We start from the raw sequence: 23,876 nt of genomic DNA on the forward strand, positions 1-23,876 counted from the left end.
TTATCAGGGGTAAGACTTGCATCTGGAATGGATTGAGGTCAGAGAAGGCTCAGCATATACTTTATTCAGTCACTTTCAACTGTTTTCAACTCTCCATGACCTCATTTGGGATTTTCTTGGCAAAAACATTGAAGTGGTTTGCCATTTCCTTCTCCAGCTCATTTTACAGATGAGAAAACTGAGACAAATAAGTGACTGGTTTAGGTTCACGCAGATAATAAATCTCTGAGAGTGAACTTGAACTCAAGGTGTTCCAGACTCCAAGCCCAAAGCTCTATCCACTGAGCCACCCCAATATAAACTCACTAAATTCACTTGACCCAGCCAATTTTCTTATGGAGAGGAAGTTGGCTTTTCCCTCCATGAAATTATGTGAATTAGATTTCTGATAAACAAATATGACGTAGGATCATCCAAGGGAGAAGGAGCATCCATAACCAGGATACGATTAGACATGACTTTACAACTCCAGTGGATGTCCTGCTCTACCTTCTCTGCTTTTGGAAGGAGCCCTGGAATCTCAGGCTAGGTGAGCGTTAATTAATCATATACCACATGAAGGGCTGGAAATACCAAAAACTCAGCAAGATTACATTCTCTCAGAGTATTCACTTGTACACATAGGAATGAATACAATTATGAGGAATATTTTACATACGGATTCATGTTCTGATCTTGACATGGTACTGGTTGTGGGATCATGAAGAAGTCCCTTAATATTCTACTGTTCATCTAAATTCTTTAAGTCTATAATGTTTTAGAATGGGTCAAACTGAATTCCTTCATTCAAAATTTCCCTTTGCCATTAAAATCATGTCTTATCGTTATCCCTATTCTTATTTCTATCTCTTGGAGAAGGAAATGGCAAACTACTCCAGCATCTTTGCCCAAAAAAATCCCCGCTATAGCAGGAAGGGTTGGATCTGACTGAACGATAGCAAATCCCCTTTTCCATCTTTATTGCTGTTCCAATGCCTAGCTCTCTCCTAATTCTTTCCCCATCCTCATTGCTATCTTTGTCCCTATTTCTACACTTAATCCTCTATTTTATCTTCTTCTTCTTATTTTTTTGCTAAGGCAACTTTTATTCTTTTCTTTAATCTGATCCCTATTCCTACATCTGTGTGTCTGTATATATATACATATATATATATATATGTATATATATATATAAATGCATGAATTAAAATAGGATAATTTTGGGAGAGAGTGTGGTCCTAGCAGCCAGGGGAATACAGAAATACTTCCTATAAGGGATGTTATTTGAGTGAAGATTTGAAGAGCACTTGAGTTTCTAAGGGGCTGAGGTGAGGAAGTCATGTACTGGGGTCCATCCATCGAGTGTCATGTATGAGGAAGAGCCCAGTCTGGCTACAACATAGGATGTGTGAAGGGATAACCAGTCTGGATGGGCAGGGAGGAGGGAGCCAGATTTTGAACAGGCTAAAATACCAAATAGGAAAGCCTGTATTTTATCCTGGAGATGATAGGGGGACGGGGAAGTTTTTTGGGCAAGGGAGTAATCGGGTCAGCGGTGAGCTTTAGGATATTAGTTTGGCGGTGGATGGAGACTAGAGATCAGAGTCTTAGGATGTAGGCCCTCAGACCAGTAAGCACTGGACACCAGTTTCAGCCATAGCAGCCCTCAAAGATTATTCCCAAGTTATGGAGGGGTTGCTGACTGAATTACAGATGCTTGAAGGATTTAAGGCTGTATTCATAGTGGATTGTGGGATCCAAGATCCTAGACCTTGAGCTGGAAAGGACCTCAGACCAACCTACTCATTTTACAGATGTGGAAACTGAGGCTCAGAAAACTGGATACAACTGCTACCAGCCTTACATTGCAGAAGCTCTGACTGCTACACACTTAGGCACAGCGAGAAGATTAGGTGGCAATGTGTGCCCTCCAGGTAAATGGCAGCTCTGAAAAATTCACCCCACATCTCTTCTTTGGCAGCCGGCTAGGTCATTCTCACCAGCGTGGCAGGGAGGGAGAGCTGAGAGCTGTATTGGGAAAAGCAGTCTTAGCCAGAGGATGGGATCTCTTCTGATCCATCAGCAAGCCTTTAAGTGTTCACTGTGTGCCAGGCACAGGGCAGAGCTCTGGGGGCAAAAGGGAACCTTCCCTGCCCTCAAGAAGCTTACAGTTCCAACATGGTGGAAAATGGGGTGAAAAATGTGTGTGTGTGTGTGTGTGTGTGTGTGTGTATGTGTTTATATGTGTGTATATGTATATGGGTTTGTGCGTAGATATATGTGTGTATGTATATGTGCATGTGTACATATCTACATGTATGTTTGTGTATGTGTGTTTATGTATGTGTGCATAAATTGCATGCATGTGCTAATTACTGGGTCTGTGATTAATTAGCAGCTGAAAATCTCATGCTTTTTACTTAGCTTTTTTCTAAGGAGCTCTGAACTCTTTCAAGGTGTCAAGTCACTTGTTCCCCCCGCCCCCCATCTCCTCCCTCATAAAGTTCCCTGGAAGTGACAGAGGTGGGAAAGCATTAGATCCATTTTCCTGGGAAGGAAGCGGAGGCGCAGATGGGGCATGAGTTTGACAGAGGGTATCCCGAGAGCCAGTGGTCCAGCCAGCCTAAGAGCCCACATTTCCAGTTCTGCTCCTTTTGGCTTGTGGACATGTGGAACACAGGGAGCGCTGAATTGGGCGTCTGGAAGCCCAGGCTCCAATTCCTGCCCCTGATACTTATTAGCTGTGTGACCGTCAGCAAATCTGCAACCTCTCTGGAGTCTTAATTTCCTCATCTATAAAATAGAGATAAAAATAATGATTATAGAATCTACCTCATAGACTTGCTGTGAGCATCAAGTGAAATACATTTACCCAACACGTGATTTCATGATTTTTTTCCCCAGTTAACACACGTAACTCTCCCACCTTTTTCCAGAAAGAAATGAAATCTTTTAAACCTTTAAATCAGAATTCACTAGCAATGGCCTATGTCCAAAAATGTGTGTTTCATTCTGAGTAGAGCATTTTGTAAACTTTAAGAAGTTATATAAATACTTATTGTGGTGTTATTATTTATACCTGTCCAGGAATAAATATCAGACCATTCCTCCCCTCTCCCCTATAAGTTATCCACTTACCCTCCTCCAACCCATTGATTTTGGGCGTGTTAGTCTATTAACCGTCCCCTTCCCCCAGTAGTCCCATATTCATCATCCCTGAGTGCACCCCCAGATCACTCACTGGATCTCCTTTTTTTTTCAGTTTCCAGTGGATTTTTTGGAGGCCAATGGCACGAAATTCATCCTCAGTACTGGACTAAGTACCAGGTGTGGGAATGGCTCCAGCACCTCCTGGATACCAACCAGCTTGACGCCAACTGCATCCCCTTCCAGGAATTTGACATCAATGGGGAACATTTGTGCAGCATGACCTTGCAAGAATTTACCCGAGCAGCGGGGGCAGCTGGCCAGATCCTCTATAATAATCTGCAACATCTCAAGTGGAATGGTGAATACCCTCCTCCCCACCCCCTGCACTCCCATCCCCATTTTCTGTGGGCAAGACTTTCTCAGCTGGATACTTTGGGAGGGATGCAAGGCCCCAGGAGGAAGAATTCTTTGGTGAAGAGGACCAGGATTACTTTTACTTTAGTATTTTAAAAAAGTTATTATAGCATTTTATTTACAAGATATATGCGTGGGTAATTTTACAACACCGACAATTGCCAAGCCTTTTGTTCCAGTTTTTCTCCTCCTTCCCCCCACTCCCCATCCCCCAGGATGGCAGGTTGATCAATACATGTTACATATGTTATACTTTAGCATTTTTAGGAAAAGAAATGGCAAGAAGCAAAATTGGACATGATGTAGACAACTAGGGATGGTCCCTTTCCTAATCCTTTAGAGTTCAGAAGATTCAACTCCCTTTTCATCCTACTGCTAAATTTTTCTGAAAATAACAGTCATGCTATCCTTTAGGATGCTCCTGAAGTGATTTCAGACACAATTGACCCATCACCAGTTCATTCAAAGTTTGATTAAAATTTAGCATGATTGAGATTTATTCTACTCATAATTTGAAAGCCACTCTCAACATTCTCCCTGTGAAGCCCCTCTCCAGGAGCTGTGTATATTTATGCTTTTTCAAAATTAATCTTTGGAGGGGAAGCTAGATGGTGCAGTGGATAGAGCACCAGCCCTGAAGTCAAGAGGACCCGAGTTCAAATCTGGTCTCAGACACTTAATACTTCCTAGCTGTGTGACCCTGGGCAAGTCACTTAACCCAGCCTGGGGGGGTGGAATTAATCTTTGGAGCCTTGGGCATCAATATAATTCCAATAGAGAGTTGCAGGAGACTTGGAGATCATCTAAACTCATTTTATAGATGAAACAACTGAGGCACAGAAAAGTGAAGTGACTTGCTGAAATCCCACAGGTATTACGTTGCAGAGTCAGATCGTAACTCAGGATAGCTGTCTCCATACCCAGTTCTCCTCCTCCGTCAAGCTGTCTCTCAATCCAGTCCAACAAGCATTGAACATACCTTATTGGATGCAAGACACTGCCTCTCAGTTCACTCCATTAAGCATTTACTGTCAGCTGTGGGCAGGACACCGCTCTGCAAACAAAGACAAAGAGAAAAGCCAGCAATTTCTGGCCTGAGCACCTTGTGTTCTACCAGCTTATGTTCTCTTGATACTATCCATTTTCTAAGATATTATAAAATAGTAAAACTTAAATGAGTTCCATGTAGAATAGAGGTAGTTTGATATTCATTTTTTAAAAAAAATTTCTAAAGTTCAGTCTTTTAACTTTTAAAATTTATTTTAATATTTAAAATTTAAATTTTAAATTAAATTAAAAATTAAATTTTAAATATTAGGGTTTTTTCCCAAATACATGTAAAGATAGTTTTCAATATTCATTGTGTTCCATATTTTTCTCCTTCCTTCCTTTCCTCCCCCCAAGATAGCAAATAATATGATATAGATTAAATATGTCCAATACTTTTAAACATATTTCCATATTTGTCACGGGCAAAAAAAATAATAATAAAATCAGGCCAAAAGGGAAAAAACCATGAGAAAGAAAAAAACAAACAAAAAAGAGGTGAAAATACTTCAAACCACAGTCAGTCTCCATAGTTCTCTCTCTGGATATAGATGGCATTTTCCATCCCAAGTCTCCTAATGTTCACGTTTCCAAATACTGATTGAAAATTATCTTGATTGTTTTTAAAGGCAGTTAGGGTAGCGAATTAAAAGTGCTGAATTTGAAATCATAGGACTTGGGTTCCAACTCCAGACTTTCTTTCATCTGCTACCAGTCTAAGCAAATCATTTAACCTGAACCTCTATTTTCTTATCTGTGACAAGAAGAGATCAGACTACGTGACCTCCAAGGTCCCTGCCAGCTTGAATAATCCTAACAGTTCTTTTCTTCTTCCCCTTTAAACTTTTTTTTGTTACCTTTTGATTTTATATCATTTTTTATTTCCCAACATGATCTTCCCTTCTCACAAGACCTATCCCTTAAATAAAACAAACAAACAAACAAAAAAAAAAATTGGAGAAAAAAAATTAACAAAACTAATCAACATATGAGGGGAAAGTCTGATATTTGGTGCATTCCATGTCCACCTCTGCAATGGAGCAAGGGTCTTATTTTTTCCATTAATTGGCTGCCTTCCAGATGCTTTTTGTAGGGGGTACATGAATGAAAATAAACACCAAAACAAGACCCTCAAAGTGCGTACATTTTACTGGACTTACGTGTCATTTAAAGCAAGAGGGAATTAACCTGGAACACACCGATGTAAAGTCATCCAATATTAAGAAACTAAGGACTTCCAGGTAACATGCTCTAAATGGAACCTTCTCTCCGAGCTCTGGAAAAAGACCTCGCTTTAAAGGCACGGGAATTGATTCCTTATTAATGGAGCCATTGTTTCCACTGCTAAACTGGGGATTTGGAATTTGTTGACTCCTCAGATAAGAATGAGATTCAGATTCTTGACAGCTGCCATCAAAAGGAACTTGAGAGCCAAGGGAGAGATTGTCCGTGTCAGTTCAGGAACATTCCACCCCTCTATGGCCCCACCGCCATGTTGGATGAGCTCATCGTCTGTCACTCATTCCCTCGTTCCTTTGCACCCAGCTCACAGTGGTTGCTCATTTCATTTATTATTATTATTTTTTTAAACTAGAACCAAACCAAACAAGACACTAAAAATAAACCTGAGGACTCCACCATGAAATAAAAAGCCTTCCTTCCCTTCCCCGCCCCCCAATTAAAATTTATTTTTTTCAAGCCATGGCCTGAATGAACCCTGGGGATGTCATTGTGTCATAGATTTAAAAGCTGGAAGGGATCTTAAAAATCATCAAGTCCAACCCTGTCATTTTACAGAGGAGGAACATGAGGTCCAGATAGAGACAAGAGCTTGCCCACGGTCACACAGATCGTGGCAGTGCTGAGACTTGAACTCAGAGCGTCACACGTGGCCGCTTCTCATTGGGCTCTCATCCCTTAGGACAAATCTAAATTGATAGCTCGGTCAGTCACCACTGTGTGCCTAGCTCTGTGCTGGCATCCTGTGGGAGGAGACAGAAGAGAGAGCCGGCACAAGCTTTATTGTGCTCCCCCGGATTTACCCATTCCTGTATAAATGGAGACTCACTGTCTTCAGAAGAGCTGGCTGTAAATTGATCGAGCAACAAGGGTTTCTTAGGACCTCCAATTCTAGGACATAATAAGCTAATACTCTAGATTGAAAACCAAAAGTGAAGCTCTAGTCCCTGCCCTTGGGAAGCTTTCGTTCTTCAGGGGCTTTTATTCTAAGGCTGTGGCCCTTTAAAGGGCTGTCTTAACCAGAAGTGAAACTCTTCTTAGGGTTGTAGAAGCTTGGGAGACCAGGCCAATTGTTCTACACTAATCTATAGGGCAGTATAATTCAAAAGAAAAAAAGGGAAAAGGAAGGAAAGGATGGAAGAGATAGGAAAGGCAGGACAAATGAGGGAAGAAGGAAGGGAAGGGGAGAAGGAAAGGAACAAAAGAAAGAAGGGGTGAAAGGGAAGGGAGAGAAGAAGCAGGGAAAAGAGGCAAAAAGGAAAGAAGCACTTATTAAATGCTTACTGTGTGCCGGTGACTGTGCTTTTTCATGTGACTAACATTCAATATTCTGTGCTGTGATATTCTCTGGATACCAGCATATTGATTGACATGTTGGGTGGATTCCGTGAGGACTCGGACAAAAGTTGCTCAGATTGGGCACAGATGGGTGACGGTGATCTCTGTCATCGTGAGGAATATATTTCCACGCATGGGGTCACAGGTCTCTCCCTGTACGGGAGGATGATGTGCCGGGTTTGAGGAGACAAGACAAAAGCCCCCATGGGAATGTGAGATTGACCTGTTGGTCGTTTCCTCCAGCTCACTCCTCTGCTTGCTGTCCCTTTCCCCATAATCTAGGGGTGTCCAATGCAGGACTATAAAATCACAAAGGGAACTTCTTCAGTTCACAGAGGAGGAAACTGAGGTTCAAAATGGCTAAATACATCTAATTCCCTCATTTTTAGGCAGAAGAACTGAGGCTAAATGGTTTCCCTGAAGTCACACAGTAGCAATGAGCAGAGTTGGGCTCCCAGCTCTGTTCCTCTTATTCAATTCAGCATTCTTTCCACCATATTATGCAGCCTTCAAGAAGTTTCCATTCTACTGGGAGAGTATAGGATATCCGCAGACATGTCATTGGAAGTGCTTTCATGAGGAAGGAGAGCCCTCCAAGGGGCTGATTGCTTGCCCTAGTGGGAGCTGTTGAGGTCCTTTGAATAAAACGCATCTCAGGTCAAGACTCTTCAAGTGTGGCCCTGACCCCATCCAGGGAGGGTCACGAGCTTGGGTTTTCTTCTTGGTCTCCCATCACTTTAACCTTGTCAAACCGTCCCCCACAGGCCAGTGTGGCAGCGATCCGTTCCAGTCCACCCACAATGTCATCGTGAAGACAGAGCAAGCAGGTGAGCACTACCTGACTCCTGGGGGAGAGATCCCTGTGGAGAATGATGAATTAGAGAGAAAGAACTTAAAAATAGCGGACATTTATATTGTGGTTCAAGATTGGCAAAATACTTTCTCTAAATTACCTCACTTGAGCTTCATGAGAAACGGGTATTATAGGTATTGTTGTTGCTGTGGTCGTCGAGTCTTTTCAGTCCTGTCTGCCTCTCTGTGACCCTATTTGGAGTTTTCCTGGCAAAAATTCTCGATTAGCCTCCTTGTTTTACAGATGAGGGAACTGAGGCAGGGAAAAGGTACAGTGACTTACCTAAGCTCACTCAGGCAGCAATCACAGGCCCTTTGACTCAAGATCTTGGTATCCCTGATTAGTTGGGGGCCAGGGAAGAGGGAAGAAGAATCTGTCACTAGCTTGAGTGGGGCTTTTGTTCCAGGCGCCCGAGGCCAGAATTTGGCCCCCAGGTGCTTTGTGAATCATGCATGATAGAAACTGGCTGGGTACCTGGATTTACTCCTTTACCAGACAGCTACTTCCCCATTATTAAAGGTAAAACCAAAAGGAGCTAAGTTAATTAGACCTCGACCGCCCTTCCATATACTTCCATCTCTACTTACTGAGCCCACCTCTGAGGCTGGTTGAGCTCTGGCTCCCCTGGAGTATAAGCCCCTCCCTTCAGTGACCCCAAAGGTAGTGTTTTAGGGAAAGTCCCAGAGAGCCCCGTTCTTCCTGAGCACCCCAACTTTCTTGTGGTACCAGCTCAGGAGAGTTAAGCTAAAGGGTGGAGAGGCTGGTTTATCCTTGAGGGGGGGGGGAGAAGAGAAGGTTCCAAGAGGGGGCAACACCCCCAAACCTCCTGGGCTGGCTTTGCTTTCCAAAACAACAGATGTACGGGGTGACCAAACAAGAAGAGGGTGTAACCCAAGGAGCTAGAGCTTGGGGTGCCCCAACATGTAGCTATTAGTTAGGATACCAGCTAAATCCCTATGTCGTAAACAGGAGGACTTAGGCAGTGAGTCAGATTTCATATGATTTATGCAGTAAAAACAAAATGAAGATCTCAGAGAATCACAGACTTGGAGCGAGGAGGGACCTCTGGTCCAACCGCCTTATTTGACAAATGGGGAAACTGAGGCCCAGAGAGAGCGTTCACGATAGACCACGGTCATATAGATAGTGTGGTCTCCCACTTGAGAGTGGATTCATTTCCAGGTCTTCTGTCTGGTGTAGACCTTCCAGTTGGGAAGAAATATTCTTTAATTTGTTCTGTGGGGATGCAGAGGGAGAGGTCTTTTCATATCTCCAAATCAAAAATCAAAATCAAAATAAATTAAACACCTAATTAGTTACCGGTATTAGCAGAGCTCCAACAATTGGGAGGGGAAGTTTCTTTTTGGAGACCAGCCAAGAGTTGGGGGATGCTACAGATTTGGGCTTCACTTTGGGTGGGTAGAAGGGAGTTTATCTTTGATTCAGAAATTTAAAAGGACACTCAGGGTTGAGAAGAGGCGTTCCTCCGGCCCCCGGATCTGCTGTGGAAAGAAAGACATTCTAACTTTTTCTAGGATTGGGACATCTGGCTCCCGACATTTTTATTTGCTCTTGCACACTCTTCCCCTCCTTAACATGCTGCATGGTGTAAATGGATTTTTTCTTTTCTTTTTTTTTTTTTTTTTAAATTAAAAGGGATTAAGATTAGTTTCACTTAAAAAAAAAAAAATCTGAATCCCCCTGAAGCTAACTGGAGATACTTAAAGGTGTCAGCAGTCAGGGCTGATGTGAGGATGTGATGGACTTGGCCAGATGAAGAGACTGGGCTCAAAATAATTATAAGAAAATGTATTAAAGATTACTACTTATTAATTATACAAATTTGTCCTGAAAAAGTTACCCTTAAACCCTCTCCTAGCCCCATATGTTGAAAATGATTGATGCTCAGAAAAGGATAGTGTGTGATATGTCAGGTAGAAAGTCAGGAGATATTTGAATGAAATGAACAAAAACATTAAGAAATTATGACACGTGACATAATGCCTAGAAATCTGGTCCTGGGTTCAAGACCGGAAGGAAGACCTGGATTCAAGTTCTGCTTTTGAGATAGATGGATTGTGTGACTCTGGCCAAGTCACTTACTTTCTGAGTTCTAGATGGTATATTTCAGAGAGGATGCCCAAATGCATTGACAGAGGCCAGTTTCACTCATCTGGGAGTTCCCTATAATCAATGAAATCCCATGTCTAGTCCCTATCCTTATATTTTAAGCTCTGTGGTACGTGCCAGGGATAAAATGAATACAAAAGGAGAGACAGTCCTGCCTTTGAGGAGCTTATATTCTAATGGTGGACACAAAACATAGAGAGGATTGGTGGCTAGGGAAAGGCATTATGAGCTCGAAAGTCACAAAGCTGGTGACTTCACAAAAGTTTTTTTCCCTTGCCTCTCTGAATTCCCCCCTTTTCTTCTTTTTCCTTTCAGATCCTTCCATCATGACCACTTGGAAAGAAGATAATTATTTATACGACACAAACTATGGTAGCACAGTAGGTAACTACCATCCTACCATTTGGGTCATTTTCAAAGTACCCATAATACCATTTTGTAAGGTCCTAGCTCCTAAACTTCCATTGTCTTTCTTTGATTTAGAAATGATGGACAGCAAAACTTTCTGCCGAGCTCAAATCTCTATGACAACCACTGGCCACCTCCCGATTGGTAAGATTGCCATTCCCTCTCACAATTAGCCTTCCCATCTGGGAATCAATAATTTCCTCCTTACGAATCCAGCTTGGGGTATTTCATTCAATTTCTGATTTCCTTTGCTTCTTAAAGAAAGATTGGTGTAGCCGGTCTCACTTTTGCTGTAGTTTTCCTTATGTAATGGCTACAGGGAAGGGCAGTTATTTCCAAGGAGATCTCTGATATTCAGAACAAATAACTTTTAAATAGATTTTGTCAGTCTTTTGAATCTTCTTTGTCTTCCCTACTGTCCTGATGCTCTTGTCCACCTCTTCGTATTTATCCTGAGCAAACAAAATCTGCTTTCAGCAAAGAAATCTGTAGAAGTGTTCCCATTAAAGTATAAATTAGGGTAGCACTGAAAGTGATGTCTCGACGTCTGCATTTCAGGAGAAGAAATGCAGGGAAGACTCCCGCCATGTTGGAATGAATACTGGGACTCGAAGTCGCAGACCTTAAGTTCCAGTTCCAGTTTTACAACTTACCTGTGGGCCATCCCACAATCCCCCTCCCCCAGCCCTCCACCTCCCCATAAAAAGAGGGATTGAACTAAGTGGCTTCAAAAGGCCCTTTGAGGCTTAACATTCCTTGAGTGTGTGAATGCCTTAAGCCAAAGGATTGGATCTCAAGTTGTGGAACTTCAGTTATAAGCAAGGTATTTGTATTGTAAGTGAGGGGCATAATAGTTTTGAATAAACTCTTGGAATCACCCCAATGGGGGTGGCTGCCAACTCTGCCTCCTTTCAGAGCCAGCCCTGATGCCTTATATTAGTCATTCCCCAAGGTGCTTATAAAGCGTTAGTGCTGAACACAGTATGTTGCTGATATATTAATAGCTTACATTTATCTAGTGCTTCCTGTGTTCAGGCACTGTGCTAAGATCTTCTCAGTGATTTTTCTCATGTATCCTTAAAGAAATCGCGGAGGTGGTGCTATTCTTGTCTTCAGTTTACAGTTAAGGAAACTGAGGCAAACAGGTTTAAGTGACTGGTCAGGGTCATACTATAAGGATCTAAAATCACATTTGAACTTAGGTCTTCCTTACTCCCGGCCATATGCTACTGCCCATTGGTCCATGGACCTATCAGTTGTGTGAGTACCAAATGAAAAAAAGGCTTGGTAGTGGAGAGACAGAGATGTCTCAATCCACCCCCACATCCATGGATGTACAGAATTATAGAGTCTCAGAATTCGAAGGGATTTCAAAGAATAGAAATCTCATTTTAGACATTTACTAGCTATTTACTATAGATGAATTACTATAAAACACAAGTACAAGAAAACCCCCCAAATTGTCCACTCAGTTTCCCTTTCTGTAAAATGTGGCAGTTGGACTCAATACTTTCAGCTCCAAATCTATGAGCCTTTCTGATATACGTCACCTCTTCTTGCCTCTTTTTGAAGTCCCTCTGTCATAGTGTGTCTCAAGGCAGCTCGTTCTATTGCTAGAGCTCTCCTTTCCCTGTCTTATCTTCCATTCCCTGCTTCTCTGGGGCAAAGATAGCCCATCAAACCCTTGATGACCCTTCTCGTTTCCATTGGTGTTTCTCCCCACTCTTGTCTTCCCTCCCTAAATCCTTTCTGCTTCTCCTCATGGCATGGACTCAGGGCTGGTTCTCCTTGGGTTGCCATCCAGTACTATTGTATGTCAAGAAGAGTCTTTGTCCAGGCAAACTGGAGAGATAAACAGATAGCCTGATCTTAGTCCCTTAATCCATGTGCCTACTTGTCTGTTTGCTCTCAGTGGCGCAAGATTTGCTCAGGCTAAAGGAATGAGAACGAATGTTCCAGTCCCAAATTAGTTTTCCCATCTGTGAATCTATAATTTCCTCCTTACGAATCCGGCTTGGGGTATTTCATTCGATTTCCATTCAGCAAAGTTTACTGAGGACCCACTTTGAGTAAAATACAGGGCTAGGTACTGAGGTTATAATTGAAAGGAACTGATCCTTGCTTTTAAGTCACTTGGAGTATCTTTTTGAGGATGTAGGGAGGGATAAAATGATGTACACAGATAAGTAGAGTGATGGAGGCCAGCAGAGTAATCAGAATTAGAACAGACTTTAGAAATATTCATAGAAGGAATGATGGGTCATTCAGCAAGGGAAATCTTCCGGAGGAAGGAGAGAGAATGGAGGACTCTGGAGTGCATTTTAGTCAAGGATGTTAAGGCAGAAAATCAGTCGATAGGCAAGTGTTTTTTATATTCAGTTTTTTTCAACAAGCATTTATTAAGTACTTTCTGCATAGTCAGTACTTTGAGGATACAAAGGTAAGAAAATGAAGTATTCCTTGCCTTCAAAGAGGTTACTTTCTAATTGAGGAGCCTAAAAATAGATACAAATAGAATAGATGGGAGTGACCATGGGCTAGCAATGTGGGGGACCAGAAAAGATCTCCTGTCCTGTAGAAACTATGCTTTGGGAGGCAGTGTGATTTGGCATTAGAAGAACCGAGTTGTTTTGGTTTTTTTTAAGCCCCCCCCCCCTCATTTTTATTCTGAATTGAACAAGTTCAAATATTTCAAAATACAAAGAACAGAAAAAGGATTATGATTGTGAAATAATGAACTTCTCTTATTTACAATTTTAAGTGTATATTACATTTACCACAATAATACCAAAGCTGCTCTAATTGTCATTTTCAGAACTGCTTTTTACTTTCTTCTGTATATTTTTAAAAGTTTAATTGGTTCTCTTTCTTTTCTTTTCCTTTTTTATTGCTATCTCTACCTACTCCCTCCTGAAACGGGTTCCTGGAATAAGGGTTCTTCCTGTCTGGAATAATTTCCCTCTTCATGTCTACTTTAAATAAAAATGTTTTTAAAAACATTTTTATTTAAAGTTTTGAGTTTCAAATTCTGTTCCTCTCTTTCTCCTCCTTTCCCTCCTTGAGAGGATAAGCAATCAGAAATAGTTTATACATATGCAATTATGTAAAAAGTTTCCATATTAGTCATTTTGTCCAAGAAGACTCTTTAGAGGGAAAAAATGAAAGAAAGTGAAAAATAGCATGCTTTAGCCTGTATTCAGTCAATATCAGTTCTTTCTCTGGAAGTAGATAGCAGGCTTTTTCATTAGACTTTTGGGATTGCCTTGGATCACTCTATTGCTGACAATAACTGTCATGCACAATTCTTCATCAAACAGTATCACTGTATACAGTGTTCTCTTGATTCTGTTGACTTCATTATGTATCAGTTCATGTAAGTCTTTTCAGATTTTTCTGAAATCATCCTGCTTGTCATTTCTTGCAGCACAATAATATTCCATTACAAATTCTAGGGGTTTTCACCTAGTTTCTGTGAACTTGTTTATAAACACATTTTGATAACTATATTTTAAGATAATTGCTTTCCTTAGTAATTCCAAGGGATTTTATTTTATATATTCTTAAAAAGATCAGAAATCGGCCAGACTGAATGGAGTATAAGGAATTTCTCTGTGCCTGTGCTGAGGAGTAGTGTGGTGCGATGGAAAAAGCTCTGAAAATCAGATTTCTGGTCCCAGTTCCGTCACCCAGAGAATGGGTCACTTGAGAGGCAGTTGTTCCCTTTGAAATTTTCTTATCTATAAAAGAGATGATTTCTGAGATCCTTCTGCGCTCTGACACCCAGACTGGGCTGTGGCTGTTCCCACTGAGGACCTGGCTTGAGAGAGCCCAGTTTTTATTTCTTCCCAGAAGTCCTGACCTAATACCACTTCCCTAATGGGTTTCTTTAGAAAGGAAGAATGAATTTGAACCATACAATAGCTCAAAATGTTAAGTGGAACTGAGGGCATAGTCCTAATGCCCTGAGCCTGGGAAACTTGCCTTTGCTAAACTATGGAAATCTTGGCACCCTCTCTGCTTTAGAGAATGAAGGAAAAAAGAGTCAAAAAGAGATGAGTTCAGATACTTCCTAATTGTGTGACTTTGGGCAACTCACTTAATCTCTGCCTCCCTCAGTGTTCTCTCTCTGTGTCTTTCTGTGTCTCTTTCTCCTCTCTCTGTCTCTCTATCTGTCTCTCTCTCTCTTTCTCTCTGTCTCTCTGTCTCTGTCTCTCTCTCTCTCTCTCTGTCTGTCTCTTTCTCTCTCTCTGTCTCTCTTTCTCTCTCTCTGTCTCTGTCTCTCTGTCTCTGTCTCTCTCTCTCAGTTTCTCTCTGTCTCTGTTTGTCTGTCTGTCTCTCTCTCTGTCTCTCTCTCTCTCTCTCTCTCTCTCTGTCTCTGTCTCTCTCTCTGTCTCTGTCTCTGTCTCTGTCTCTCTCTCTCTCTCTCTGTATATATATAATAGGGATAATGATAGTGCCTTCCTGCCAAGGTTGTTGTGAGCTCCAAATAGGATGAGATTTTTAAATATTATATTTGCAAATCTTAAAGCTCTTATAAATACTAATTATTATTTAAATATTCAAATATTTATTTAATTATTTAAATATTATTATTAAAGATAAGATCAGTCAGTCAACAAACATAGATTATGCATTTATTATGGGCCAAGAACTGTCCTAAGCTCTGGGAACACAAAGAAAACTAAAAGACAGTTTCTGTTCTCAATGAGCTCCCAGTCTAATGAGGAGACAATGTACAAACAATGGTGTACAAACAATCCAGACTTAGCATAAATTAGAATTAGCAACAGTGGGCGATCTCTGAGATTGGACCCTTCCAGCCCTAAATCTCTAATTCTATGACTATGTCTAGGACTTTCTAGGGAAAGGGAAAGGAACAAGCAATTAGTACGTGTTATGTGGCAGGTATTCTTCAAAGCACTTTACAAATATTATCTAGTTTGGAATCTAAGAGCTCCAAGGGACCTCAGATTATTGATTAAAAACATTTTATTGATTAAAAACACAGAGCTAATAAATGAGGTGGGGGGGCAGCTAGGTCGTACACCAGCCTGAAGTCAAGAGGCCCTGATTTCAAATCAGGTCTCAGACACTTAACAGTTCCTAGCTGTGTGACCCTGGGCAAGTCACTTAACCCCAGTTGCCTCAAAAAAAAAAAAAAGAAGAAGAAGAAGAAATAAATGAGGTAGGATTTTAACTTGAGTCTACTTGACTCCATCCATTATGTTGAATTGCCTTCCCCAAGTGACCAATGGGGGCTCACGTGGGAATGGAGCTAGCCCGGACCAGAACCGTCCCACCCTTCTGCCATTACTGGCAGGTTCCATTATTGAATCTCAAGCCCTCATAAAAAGTGCTAGGATTTGAGGATCTTTTTATATTTGAGGACAATTAACCAGCAGAACTAAGGTGGAGCCTGGCTTAAACTGATGCCCTCTGTGATAAGTGGAGGTGGGGGAAGTTGAGTTTGTTTTGATTTCTCTGACATCTGCCCATTTTCATAAAAGCCTTGCCAGTATTCTTGATGAGCTTGATAGTCCTGGAGCCCTGTCATGCCAATTCTGACTTGATGTGTTTATCCACTGGCTTGTTGGGCCTAAAGCTAGGGCGTTGCAGCCTCTTTATAACACTGAAATTTGTATATCCCGTAAAGAAATTGCTCACAGCTGAATCATATGCAAATACCCCTAATCTCTGCTGTGAGCTGGGTTGTGGGGCCGGAGTCGTGTTCTAACACTTGCAGTTTAAAATCCTCTGCCTTGTTGCTGGGCCTCTAGGTATGGAGGGGCCCTGTGACAGGAAGACCAGGGGACAAAATTGGAAAGGACCTGGAATTCCGTAGAGATAGTTCAACTCCCTCAGTTTATTTTAGTTTTCAATTTCTTTTTTTTTTAACCTAACAAAAATTCATTTTTCTTTCTATCCCCATCAAGATAAAATTGTCAGAAAGGGGAAGAAAAAATAAAATCTTTTTTAGTCAGGCAGAATTCATGCAGAACTCAAGTTAAAGAAAAATCTGTTAGGAATGGGGGTAATGTGCTTCTTTATTGACACTGGAATGCTACTTGGTCACTGTGTTGATCGGAGTTCTTATGCCTTTATAAGGTAGTTATTAGATTATAAATTGTTCTCCTGATTCTATTTGCTTCGCTCTGTATCAGTTCAGAGATATCTCAGTTTTTTTTTTTCTGAAAAATGTCTCTCTGTCATGAGTGAGCATCATTTACTTCATTATCGACACCGGAATTCTACTTGGTCACTGTGCTGATCAGAGTTCTTATGTCTTTATAAGGTTGTTATTATGTATAGCTTGTTCTTCACTCTGTATCATACACATCTCAGCTTTTTTTTTTTTAATGGTCTCATCATTTCTTACGGCATAATTAATATTCTATTTATATACCATATATGCCATAACTTTATTTATATTAGATTTTTGTTCCATAACTTGTTCAGATACTCCCCATCTTTCCCCTTATTTCTAGTTCTTTGATACCGCAAAAAGAGCTGATATAATTTTGTACATAGGGGTTCTTTCCTCTTTCTTTGATCTCTTGGTCAATTTTTTTTATTTTTACAGATTTTACAGATGAGGAAACTGAGGCACTTGTCTATTGTTTCAAAAGTAGCGAACACCAGAATAGGGATTGGAACCTGGGTCTTATGAAAGTTAAGCCTTAGGAAAGAAGAGCTGACATGCTGTCCTTTCTTCAACAATAAGTGACATTTTTTCATGCTTTGTGGGATAGAAAGTGATTTGTGTAGATTTTCTCATTTTTGTCCTCATAACTCCAGATACTATAGATACCATTTTCCCCATTTGATTGATGAAGGAAGTGAATTTTAAAGAGCTTAATGGGATTCCCCAGGGGTCACACAGCTAGCAAGCACCCGAAGCTGAATTTGAACCCTGTCTCCTCCCGTCTGGTTAAGCCCCAGCTTTGCACAGAAACCATGGAATGTACGGCGGTTGAGAAGAGAAACCCTTTCCCCGGGCCCAGCCCTGGCTCTGAAAGGCCTTCTGTGCATCCCAACTTAGAAAGCTCCTGTTGCCACACACTGCTCTCCGGGTAACCACGGCTCTTTGTCTAGGGAGCAGCAGCGTTGACCTGTCACCATGATGTATCACTCTGTGTCAATGGGGCAGTGCCAAGGCAGTTGCGACACTGTCACATCCTGCTGGGGAGTGTTGCAATCTCCCTCGCCCTGCTACCTCCTGCCCAGCAGAGGAGAAGATAGAGGGCTCAGATATTCCTGGGAATTAACCTTTGCATCTTCAAGAGAAAGCAACAGATGCTGAGGGAAGGGGAGAAGGGAGTTGTGGGGACCTTATTTGGTTGGTCCCTTCACAGGAGCCAGGTGTGCTGAGGGAGAGAGTTTGCAGGCAAAGGACCTAGGTTTAAACCCTACTTCACTTGTTATTTCATCCTCACAAGAAGCCTGAGAGAGAGAGATGCTATCCTTATCCCCGTTTTGCTATTGTTCAGTCTTGTCTGACTCTCTGTGATCCCATTCATGCGGTTTCCTTGGCCAAGATACTCCAGGGGTTGGCCATTTCCTTCTCTAGCTCATTGTATAGATGAGGAAACTGAGGAAAACAGGGTGAAATGACTTGCCCAAGATCATACGGCTAGTAAGTGTCTGAGGCTGGATTTAAATTCAGATCTTCCTATCTCCAGCAGCTCTGACCACATCCTGTAGTTTAATTAAACTTTCCTTTTTTCATTTATCAAGGGCTTATTTTCTCTCCCCATCTAAATCTACCCCTTTGGAAAAGAAAAAGAAATCCCTATAACCAATCTAGATCATCAAGGAAGACAAATTCCCATATAACCTATCTACAGAGATGTATCTTTAAAAAGTTTTTCAGTTACCAAAGTTAGCAAGCATTTATTCTACCTTCGAGGACCTTACAGTCTAATGGAGGAGACAAGTATGTGTAAACAACCTTGTGCAAACAAGGTACATACAGGAAAAATTGGAAGTGAACAACAGAAGGGGAAAAGGTTGACCTTAAGGAGAGTGGGAAAGGTTTCTGGTGGGAGGAGGGATTTTATCTGGGACTTGCTTGAAGCTGAGGAAGCCAGAAGATGGAGTTGAGTGGGGAGGACATTCTGAGCATAGAGAACAGCCAGTGAAAATGTCCAGACTGTAGAGATGTGTTACTTTGTGTGGGGAACAGCCAGGAGGTCAGGTCTTTTTTGTTTGTTTGTTTGTTTTGCTGAGACAATTGGGGTTAAGTGACTTGCCCAAGGACACACAGCTAGGAAGTGTTAAGTGTCTGAGATTTGAACTCAGATCCTCCTGATTTCAGGGTTGATGCTCTATCCACTGCGCCACTAGCTGCCCCTGAGGTCATGTCTTAGAGCCACATTTGTGGCCCAAATAATTACCTGGCAGCTGACTGACCCTCTCTCCTTGACTTGGCTGGTCCAAGTGCTGGTCGCACTGCATCAGGACCCACTTGGATTTGTTCTCCTTTGGGCTGACATGGTCTCCTAGCTGCCAAGATCATTTCAGTGCTTTGAAGAGACATCTGGTTAGCACCTTAATGGAGATGTGGATTGAGTCCTGTCTGACTCTATGTGACTTTTCATTCAGGGGATTTTCTTAGCAAAAATACAAGTGGTTTCCTATTTACAGATGAGGAAACTGAGTCAAAAAGAGTTAAGTGATCTGCCCAGGAAAGAGAGGCAGAGCCAGAATAGGGATCAGGAACATTACAGTTTGAACTCTTCCTTAGATTCTTATTAGCATTGTGACCTGTTACTGAGACTTGGTTTCTCTACCTGTAAAATGGGGTCACTAATAGCACTGACCTTTCTCGGTGATCATGAGAAGTAAATGAGATGATAAAATGAAGAGGTATAGAAATACAAACAATTAGCATAACGTCTTGACCAATTTTCACCCCTTCCCGTCTGGCTCTGCCTTGCACAGGATCCTTGTGGGAACCATGAAAAGTCTTGGGTATAGAGAGGCTCGGTCAGGTGGAATGGTCCATCTATGGGAACTGGCCCAGAGTGCTTCAGTGCAGTTTGTGTCTGAAGCCTGTCACCCCATAATCCCTTAATGCAGATACCAGTGAATTCTAGGTTTGGGGGTAGAAGGGAATGCTCTGACTGCCAGTCTTAATAGCCACTTCTCTGTACCACTTTTCTGGATAGGACCGGCTTGGGGATTATTTTTTATTTGAGGCAATGCTTTACAAAAAAATGGGTTGGGAGGGGGTGGAGCTCAGCGTTGAGGTAGTTATTATACTCATTCTTTGTACAGTCTCTCTAAATATCTCCATAATATAAAGTCTCCCAGACAACACACATGATACCTCCAATTTTGCCTCTCAATTTTACACTTTAACTTGATTTTAGCTATGTCTCGGTCGGGGTTTTTTTCTCCTTGGTGACAGGCACAGGGCCCACAGTGAGTCATACCTTTGTTAAACTAATCTATATGTTTCTGTAGTCACCCAAACCCCATCAATGGCTCCTTTGTCAGGCTGATTAAAATATAACTTTGCATGCCAGAAAGAAAAAAAAAAAGAGTCTGCCTCATTTTGAAAGGTGTCTCTCTTTATAACAGACATTTGCATTTTTGTATTATTAAAATGAAAAGGAAGGGTGCAGAGTATGTAACCTGAGTGTCTTCTCTGTCCTGAACAGATTCACCTGATCTGAAAAAGGAGCAGGAGCACCCAGCCAAATCTCACACCAAAAAGCACAGTAAGTGGTCCCCTTGGAACCGGGAGCCAACACTGGCATTTAAGGCTAACATCCCCCAGCCTTCCTAGTCCTTTCCTACAGATCTATGGACAGCATGTCCCTACCCAATGGACCCCTTTCTATTCCCCTAATAGACCAAAGTTTACTTACTCTGTTTCTCTGTCTTTCCTTCTTTCTTTCCCTGCTGAATCCCTACCCATTTCCAAAAAGTCTGACTTAGATATCACTAACATACATGATGCTTTTTTTTTTCTCTGCCCAAACACTCTATTCTTTTTTTTCTCTTTCTGATTATTCTGATTTGATTTTCAGATTTATTTCTGATTATGTACTTTTTTTTTTTTTTTTTGCTGAGGCAATTGGGGTTGTGACTTGCCCAGGGTCACACAGTTAGGAAGCGTTAAGTATCTGAAATCAGATTCAAACTCGGGTCCTCCTGACTTCAGGGCACCTAGCTGCCCCACATTATTATTTTTAAATCCACATTTCTTTATGAATTATATTGGGCATGATGCCTATTCTGATGCCCGAGGTTGGTAAGTGTCCCTTCATGACCTCACATGATCCCCTCCTCCTTACTGCTCTAAAGCACATAATCATTGAATATTGGATATCACATGTAGCTGTGTTTGGCTTAGTGACCCTTTAGACTAAAAGGGCTGTATATTAGTTTAGATCAGTAGAATGTAACCACTTTGAGACTAAAGACTTTTATTTTTGTGCTTGTGTACATGGTGCCAAAAATAGTAAATAATATGTAAAGATTTAACTGATTTAAAAAAATTCTCCCTAGAATTATACAAGATAGGTACTAATAAATGTTCATTGAATGAATAAAAACAGGTGGAATGATGGTGGAATGAATGGATAAGTAGGGAGATGGAGAGCAGAGAAAGCACTTCTTTGCTCAAGAAAAGTCAGGCAGAGGTTTATGGGTAACTTGTGGTACTAACTGGGGTTGCTAATTATGTCCATAGGGAATCATGGAAGATTAGAATTTCCCCCTTCTACTCCCAGGATTTATTCACATACTAAAACTGAAGACATGTGCCTCAGTGGATAAAGTGTTGGGTCTGCAGTCAGGAAGACCAGAATTCAAATCCAGCCTCAGACACTTACTAGCAGTGTGACCCTGCCCAGGTCACATTCCCATTTGCCTCAGTTTCCTCATCTTTAGATGGAGAAGAAAATGGAAACCACTTTGGTATCTTTGCCAAGAAAACACCAGATGGGATCATGAAATATGGAACCTGACTGTTTCAGTCATTTTTACAAATTTAGTCTTTAATACTGAAAGTGACCGAGCCACTTACTGACTGTGTGATCTTGAGTGCCCACCTTGGATCTCAGTTTCCTTATCTGTAAAAGGGGACTGATGATATTTCCATTACTAGTGACCCAGCATTGAAGAGAACCAGTTGGCCCCCAAATGTCCCCCACAAAAGATGGGAACCTTTCATCTTTCCCAATATGTGTCTGTTTTTTGAAATGAGAGCCGCCAGGGTAGCTAGATAGAGTTCGGGTCCTGGCATCAGGAGAACCTGAGATCAGACCTCAGACACTTATTAGCTATGTGACTCTGGGCAAGTCAATTAATTCTAATTGCTTCTTTAAAAAATGAGAGTAACCTGAGGAGATCATATTAGCTTACATTTAAGTTTTATTCTTGGTCATTCAGCAGATGAGTGAGAAAGAAAAATCACAAGAAAAATCAGATCAAAAACTAAAAAAACATGAAAAAGAAAATAAAATGCAAGTAAAAATCAACAAAAGAAGGGAAAATGCTATGTTGTGATCCACACTCAATTCCCACAATCCTCTCTCTGGGTGTAGATGGCTCTCTTCATCACAAGATCATTTTTAAATGCTGACCTTTTCCCAAGTACTTGGCCATGTGTTTAAAGGAAGTTGTCCAACAAGTGAGACTTTCTGGCTAAAGTTAGCCAGTTAACAATCATTTAATTAAGCATCTACTGTCAATTAATATTAAGTGCGCTGATAAGACAAAATGCTAAGATATTGTGTCTTATCTTACCAAGAATACAAAGAAATACCAAAGCAGTACCTTCCCTAAAGTTTACATTTTAGTGTAGTTGGGATTCTCTCATGGAAACTTTTTTCTTTTTCCCTGAGGCAATTGGGGTTAAGTGACTTGTCCAGAGTCACACAGCCGGGAAGTGTTAAGTGTTTGAGGTCAGAATTGAATTCAAAGTCCTCCTGACTTCAGGGCTGGTGCTCTATCCACCTAGCTGCCCCTCTCCTGGAAACTCTTAAGAGGGAGGTATAAAGAGGGAGTTTTGGGGATAAGTAGTATTTTTTTCTTTCTTTTTCTCCTTCCTTCCTTCTTTTTTTCCTTCCTCCTGCTCTCTCCCTTTCTTTCTCCCTTTCTTTCTCCCTCTCTCTTTTTTCTCTCCCTCCTTCCTTCTTCCTGCTCTCTCCCTTCCTTCCTTTCTCCCTTCCCCCTCCTTTCTTCCTCCCTTCCTTCCTTCCTTTCTTCTTTCCTCCTTTCTTTTTTCTCTCTCCTTTCCTTTTTTCCTCCCTCCCTTCCTTCCTTCCTTCCTTCCTTCCTTCCTTCCTTCCTTCCTTCCTTCCTTCCTTCCTTCCTTCCTTCCTTCCTTCCTTCCTTCCTTCCTTCCTTCCTTCCTTCTCTTTTCTTCCTTTCTCTCTTTCTCTTTCTTCCTTTCTCCCTCCTCTTTTTCTCTCCCTCCTTTCCTTCCTTCCTTCCTTCCCCCCTCTCCCTTTCTTCCCTCTCCCTTTCTTCCTTTCTCCTTTCCTCTTTTTCTCTCTCTCCTTTCCTTCCTTCCTTCCTTCCTTCCTTCCTTCCTTCCTTCCTTCCTTCCTTCCTTCCTTCCTTCCTTCCTTCCTTCCTTCCTTCCTTCCTTCCTTCCTTCCTTCCTTCCTTCCTTCCTTCTTTCCTTCCTTCCTTCCTTCCTTCCTTCTCTTTTCTTCCTTTCTCCCTTTCTCTTTCTTCCTTTCTCCCTCCTCTTTTTTTTCTCTCCCTCCTTTCCTTCCTTCCTTCCCCCTCTCCCTTTCTTCCTTTCTCCCTCCTCTTTTTTTCTCTCTCCTTTCCTTCCTTCCTTCCTTCCTTCCTTCCTTCCTTCCTTCCTTCCTTCCTTCCTTCCTTCCTTCCTTCCTTCCTTCCTTCCTTCCTTTCTTCCTTCCTTCCTTCCTCCCACTCCTTCCCTTTCTCTGTGTGTGTCTTTCTCCCTCTCTTTTTTCTTTATCCTTCACTCCCCCCCTTTCCTCTCTCTTTTTCTGACTCTCTCTCTCTCTCTCTCTCTCTCTCTCTCTCTCTCTCTCTCTCTCTCTCTCTCTCTCTCTCTCTCTCTCTCTCTCTCTCTCTGTTTTTTTTTTTTTTTTTTCTCTTTCCCGAAGATCCTTGACCCTCCAGGATAGAAACACTTGTTTTCCAGATTGGAGATGGAACAGGTGCCTCACAAATTGTCTTTTGTGTTGATAGATATATGAGGATATGGAGCTGGGGACCAACAGTTGAGGGGCATGTCAGTAGAAACAAAAAGCAATGTAAAAATGATTTGATGAATTTAGCAGGGAAAGGCTCCATTTCCTTTCTGTCCTCAACTAACACAATCTTT

General features: G+C 41.6%; 1 protein-coding gene across 10 annotated transcripts in view; it reads left to right on the forward strand.

The window, feature by feature from the left end:
• The window catches only part of EHF (ETS homologous factor), a 73,544-nt gene that overhangs the window by 43,510 nt on the left and 6,158 nt on the right, over window positions 1-23,876 (forward strand). For 6 of the 10 annotated variants that reach the window (XM_074275087.1, XM_074275089.1, XM_074275086.1 and 3 more), the window contains exons 3-8: window positions 1,794-1,913; window positions 3,242-3,487; window positions 7,932-7,994; window positions 10,466-10,534; window positions 10,634-10,702; window positions 20,221-20,280. In XM_074275087.1, the coding sequence (XP_074131188.1) occupies window positions 1,794-1,913; window positions 3,242-3,487; window positions 7,932-7,994; window positions 10,466-10,534; window positions 10,634-10,702; window positions 20,221-20,280 (627 nt within the window). The remainder of the gene's footprint in view (window positions 1-1,793; window positions 1,914-3,241; window positions 3,488-7,931; window positions 7,995-10,465; window positions 10,535-10,633; window positions 10,703-20,220; window positions 20,281-23,876) is intronic. The other 4 variants (XM_074275094.1, XM_074275093.1, XM_074275096.1 and 1 more) reach the window with 1 other exon arrangement.

Source organism: Sminthopsis crassicaudata, chromosome 6, assembly GCF_048593235.1.
Source record: "Sminthopsis crassicaudata isolate SCR6 chromosome 6, ASM4859323v1, whole genome shotgun sequence".
Taxonomy (NCBI): Eukaryota; Metazoa; Chordata; class Mammalia; order Dasyuromorphia; family Dasyuridae; genus Sminthopsis; species Sminthopsis crassicaudata.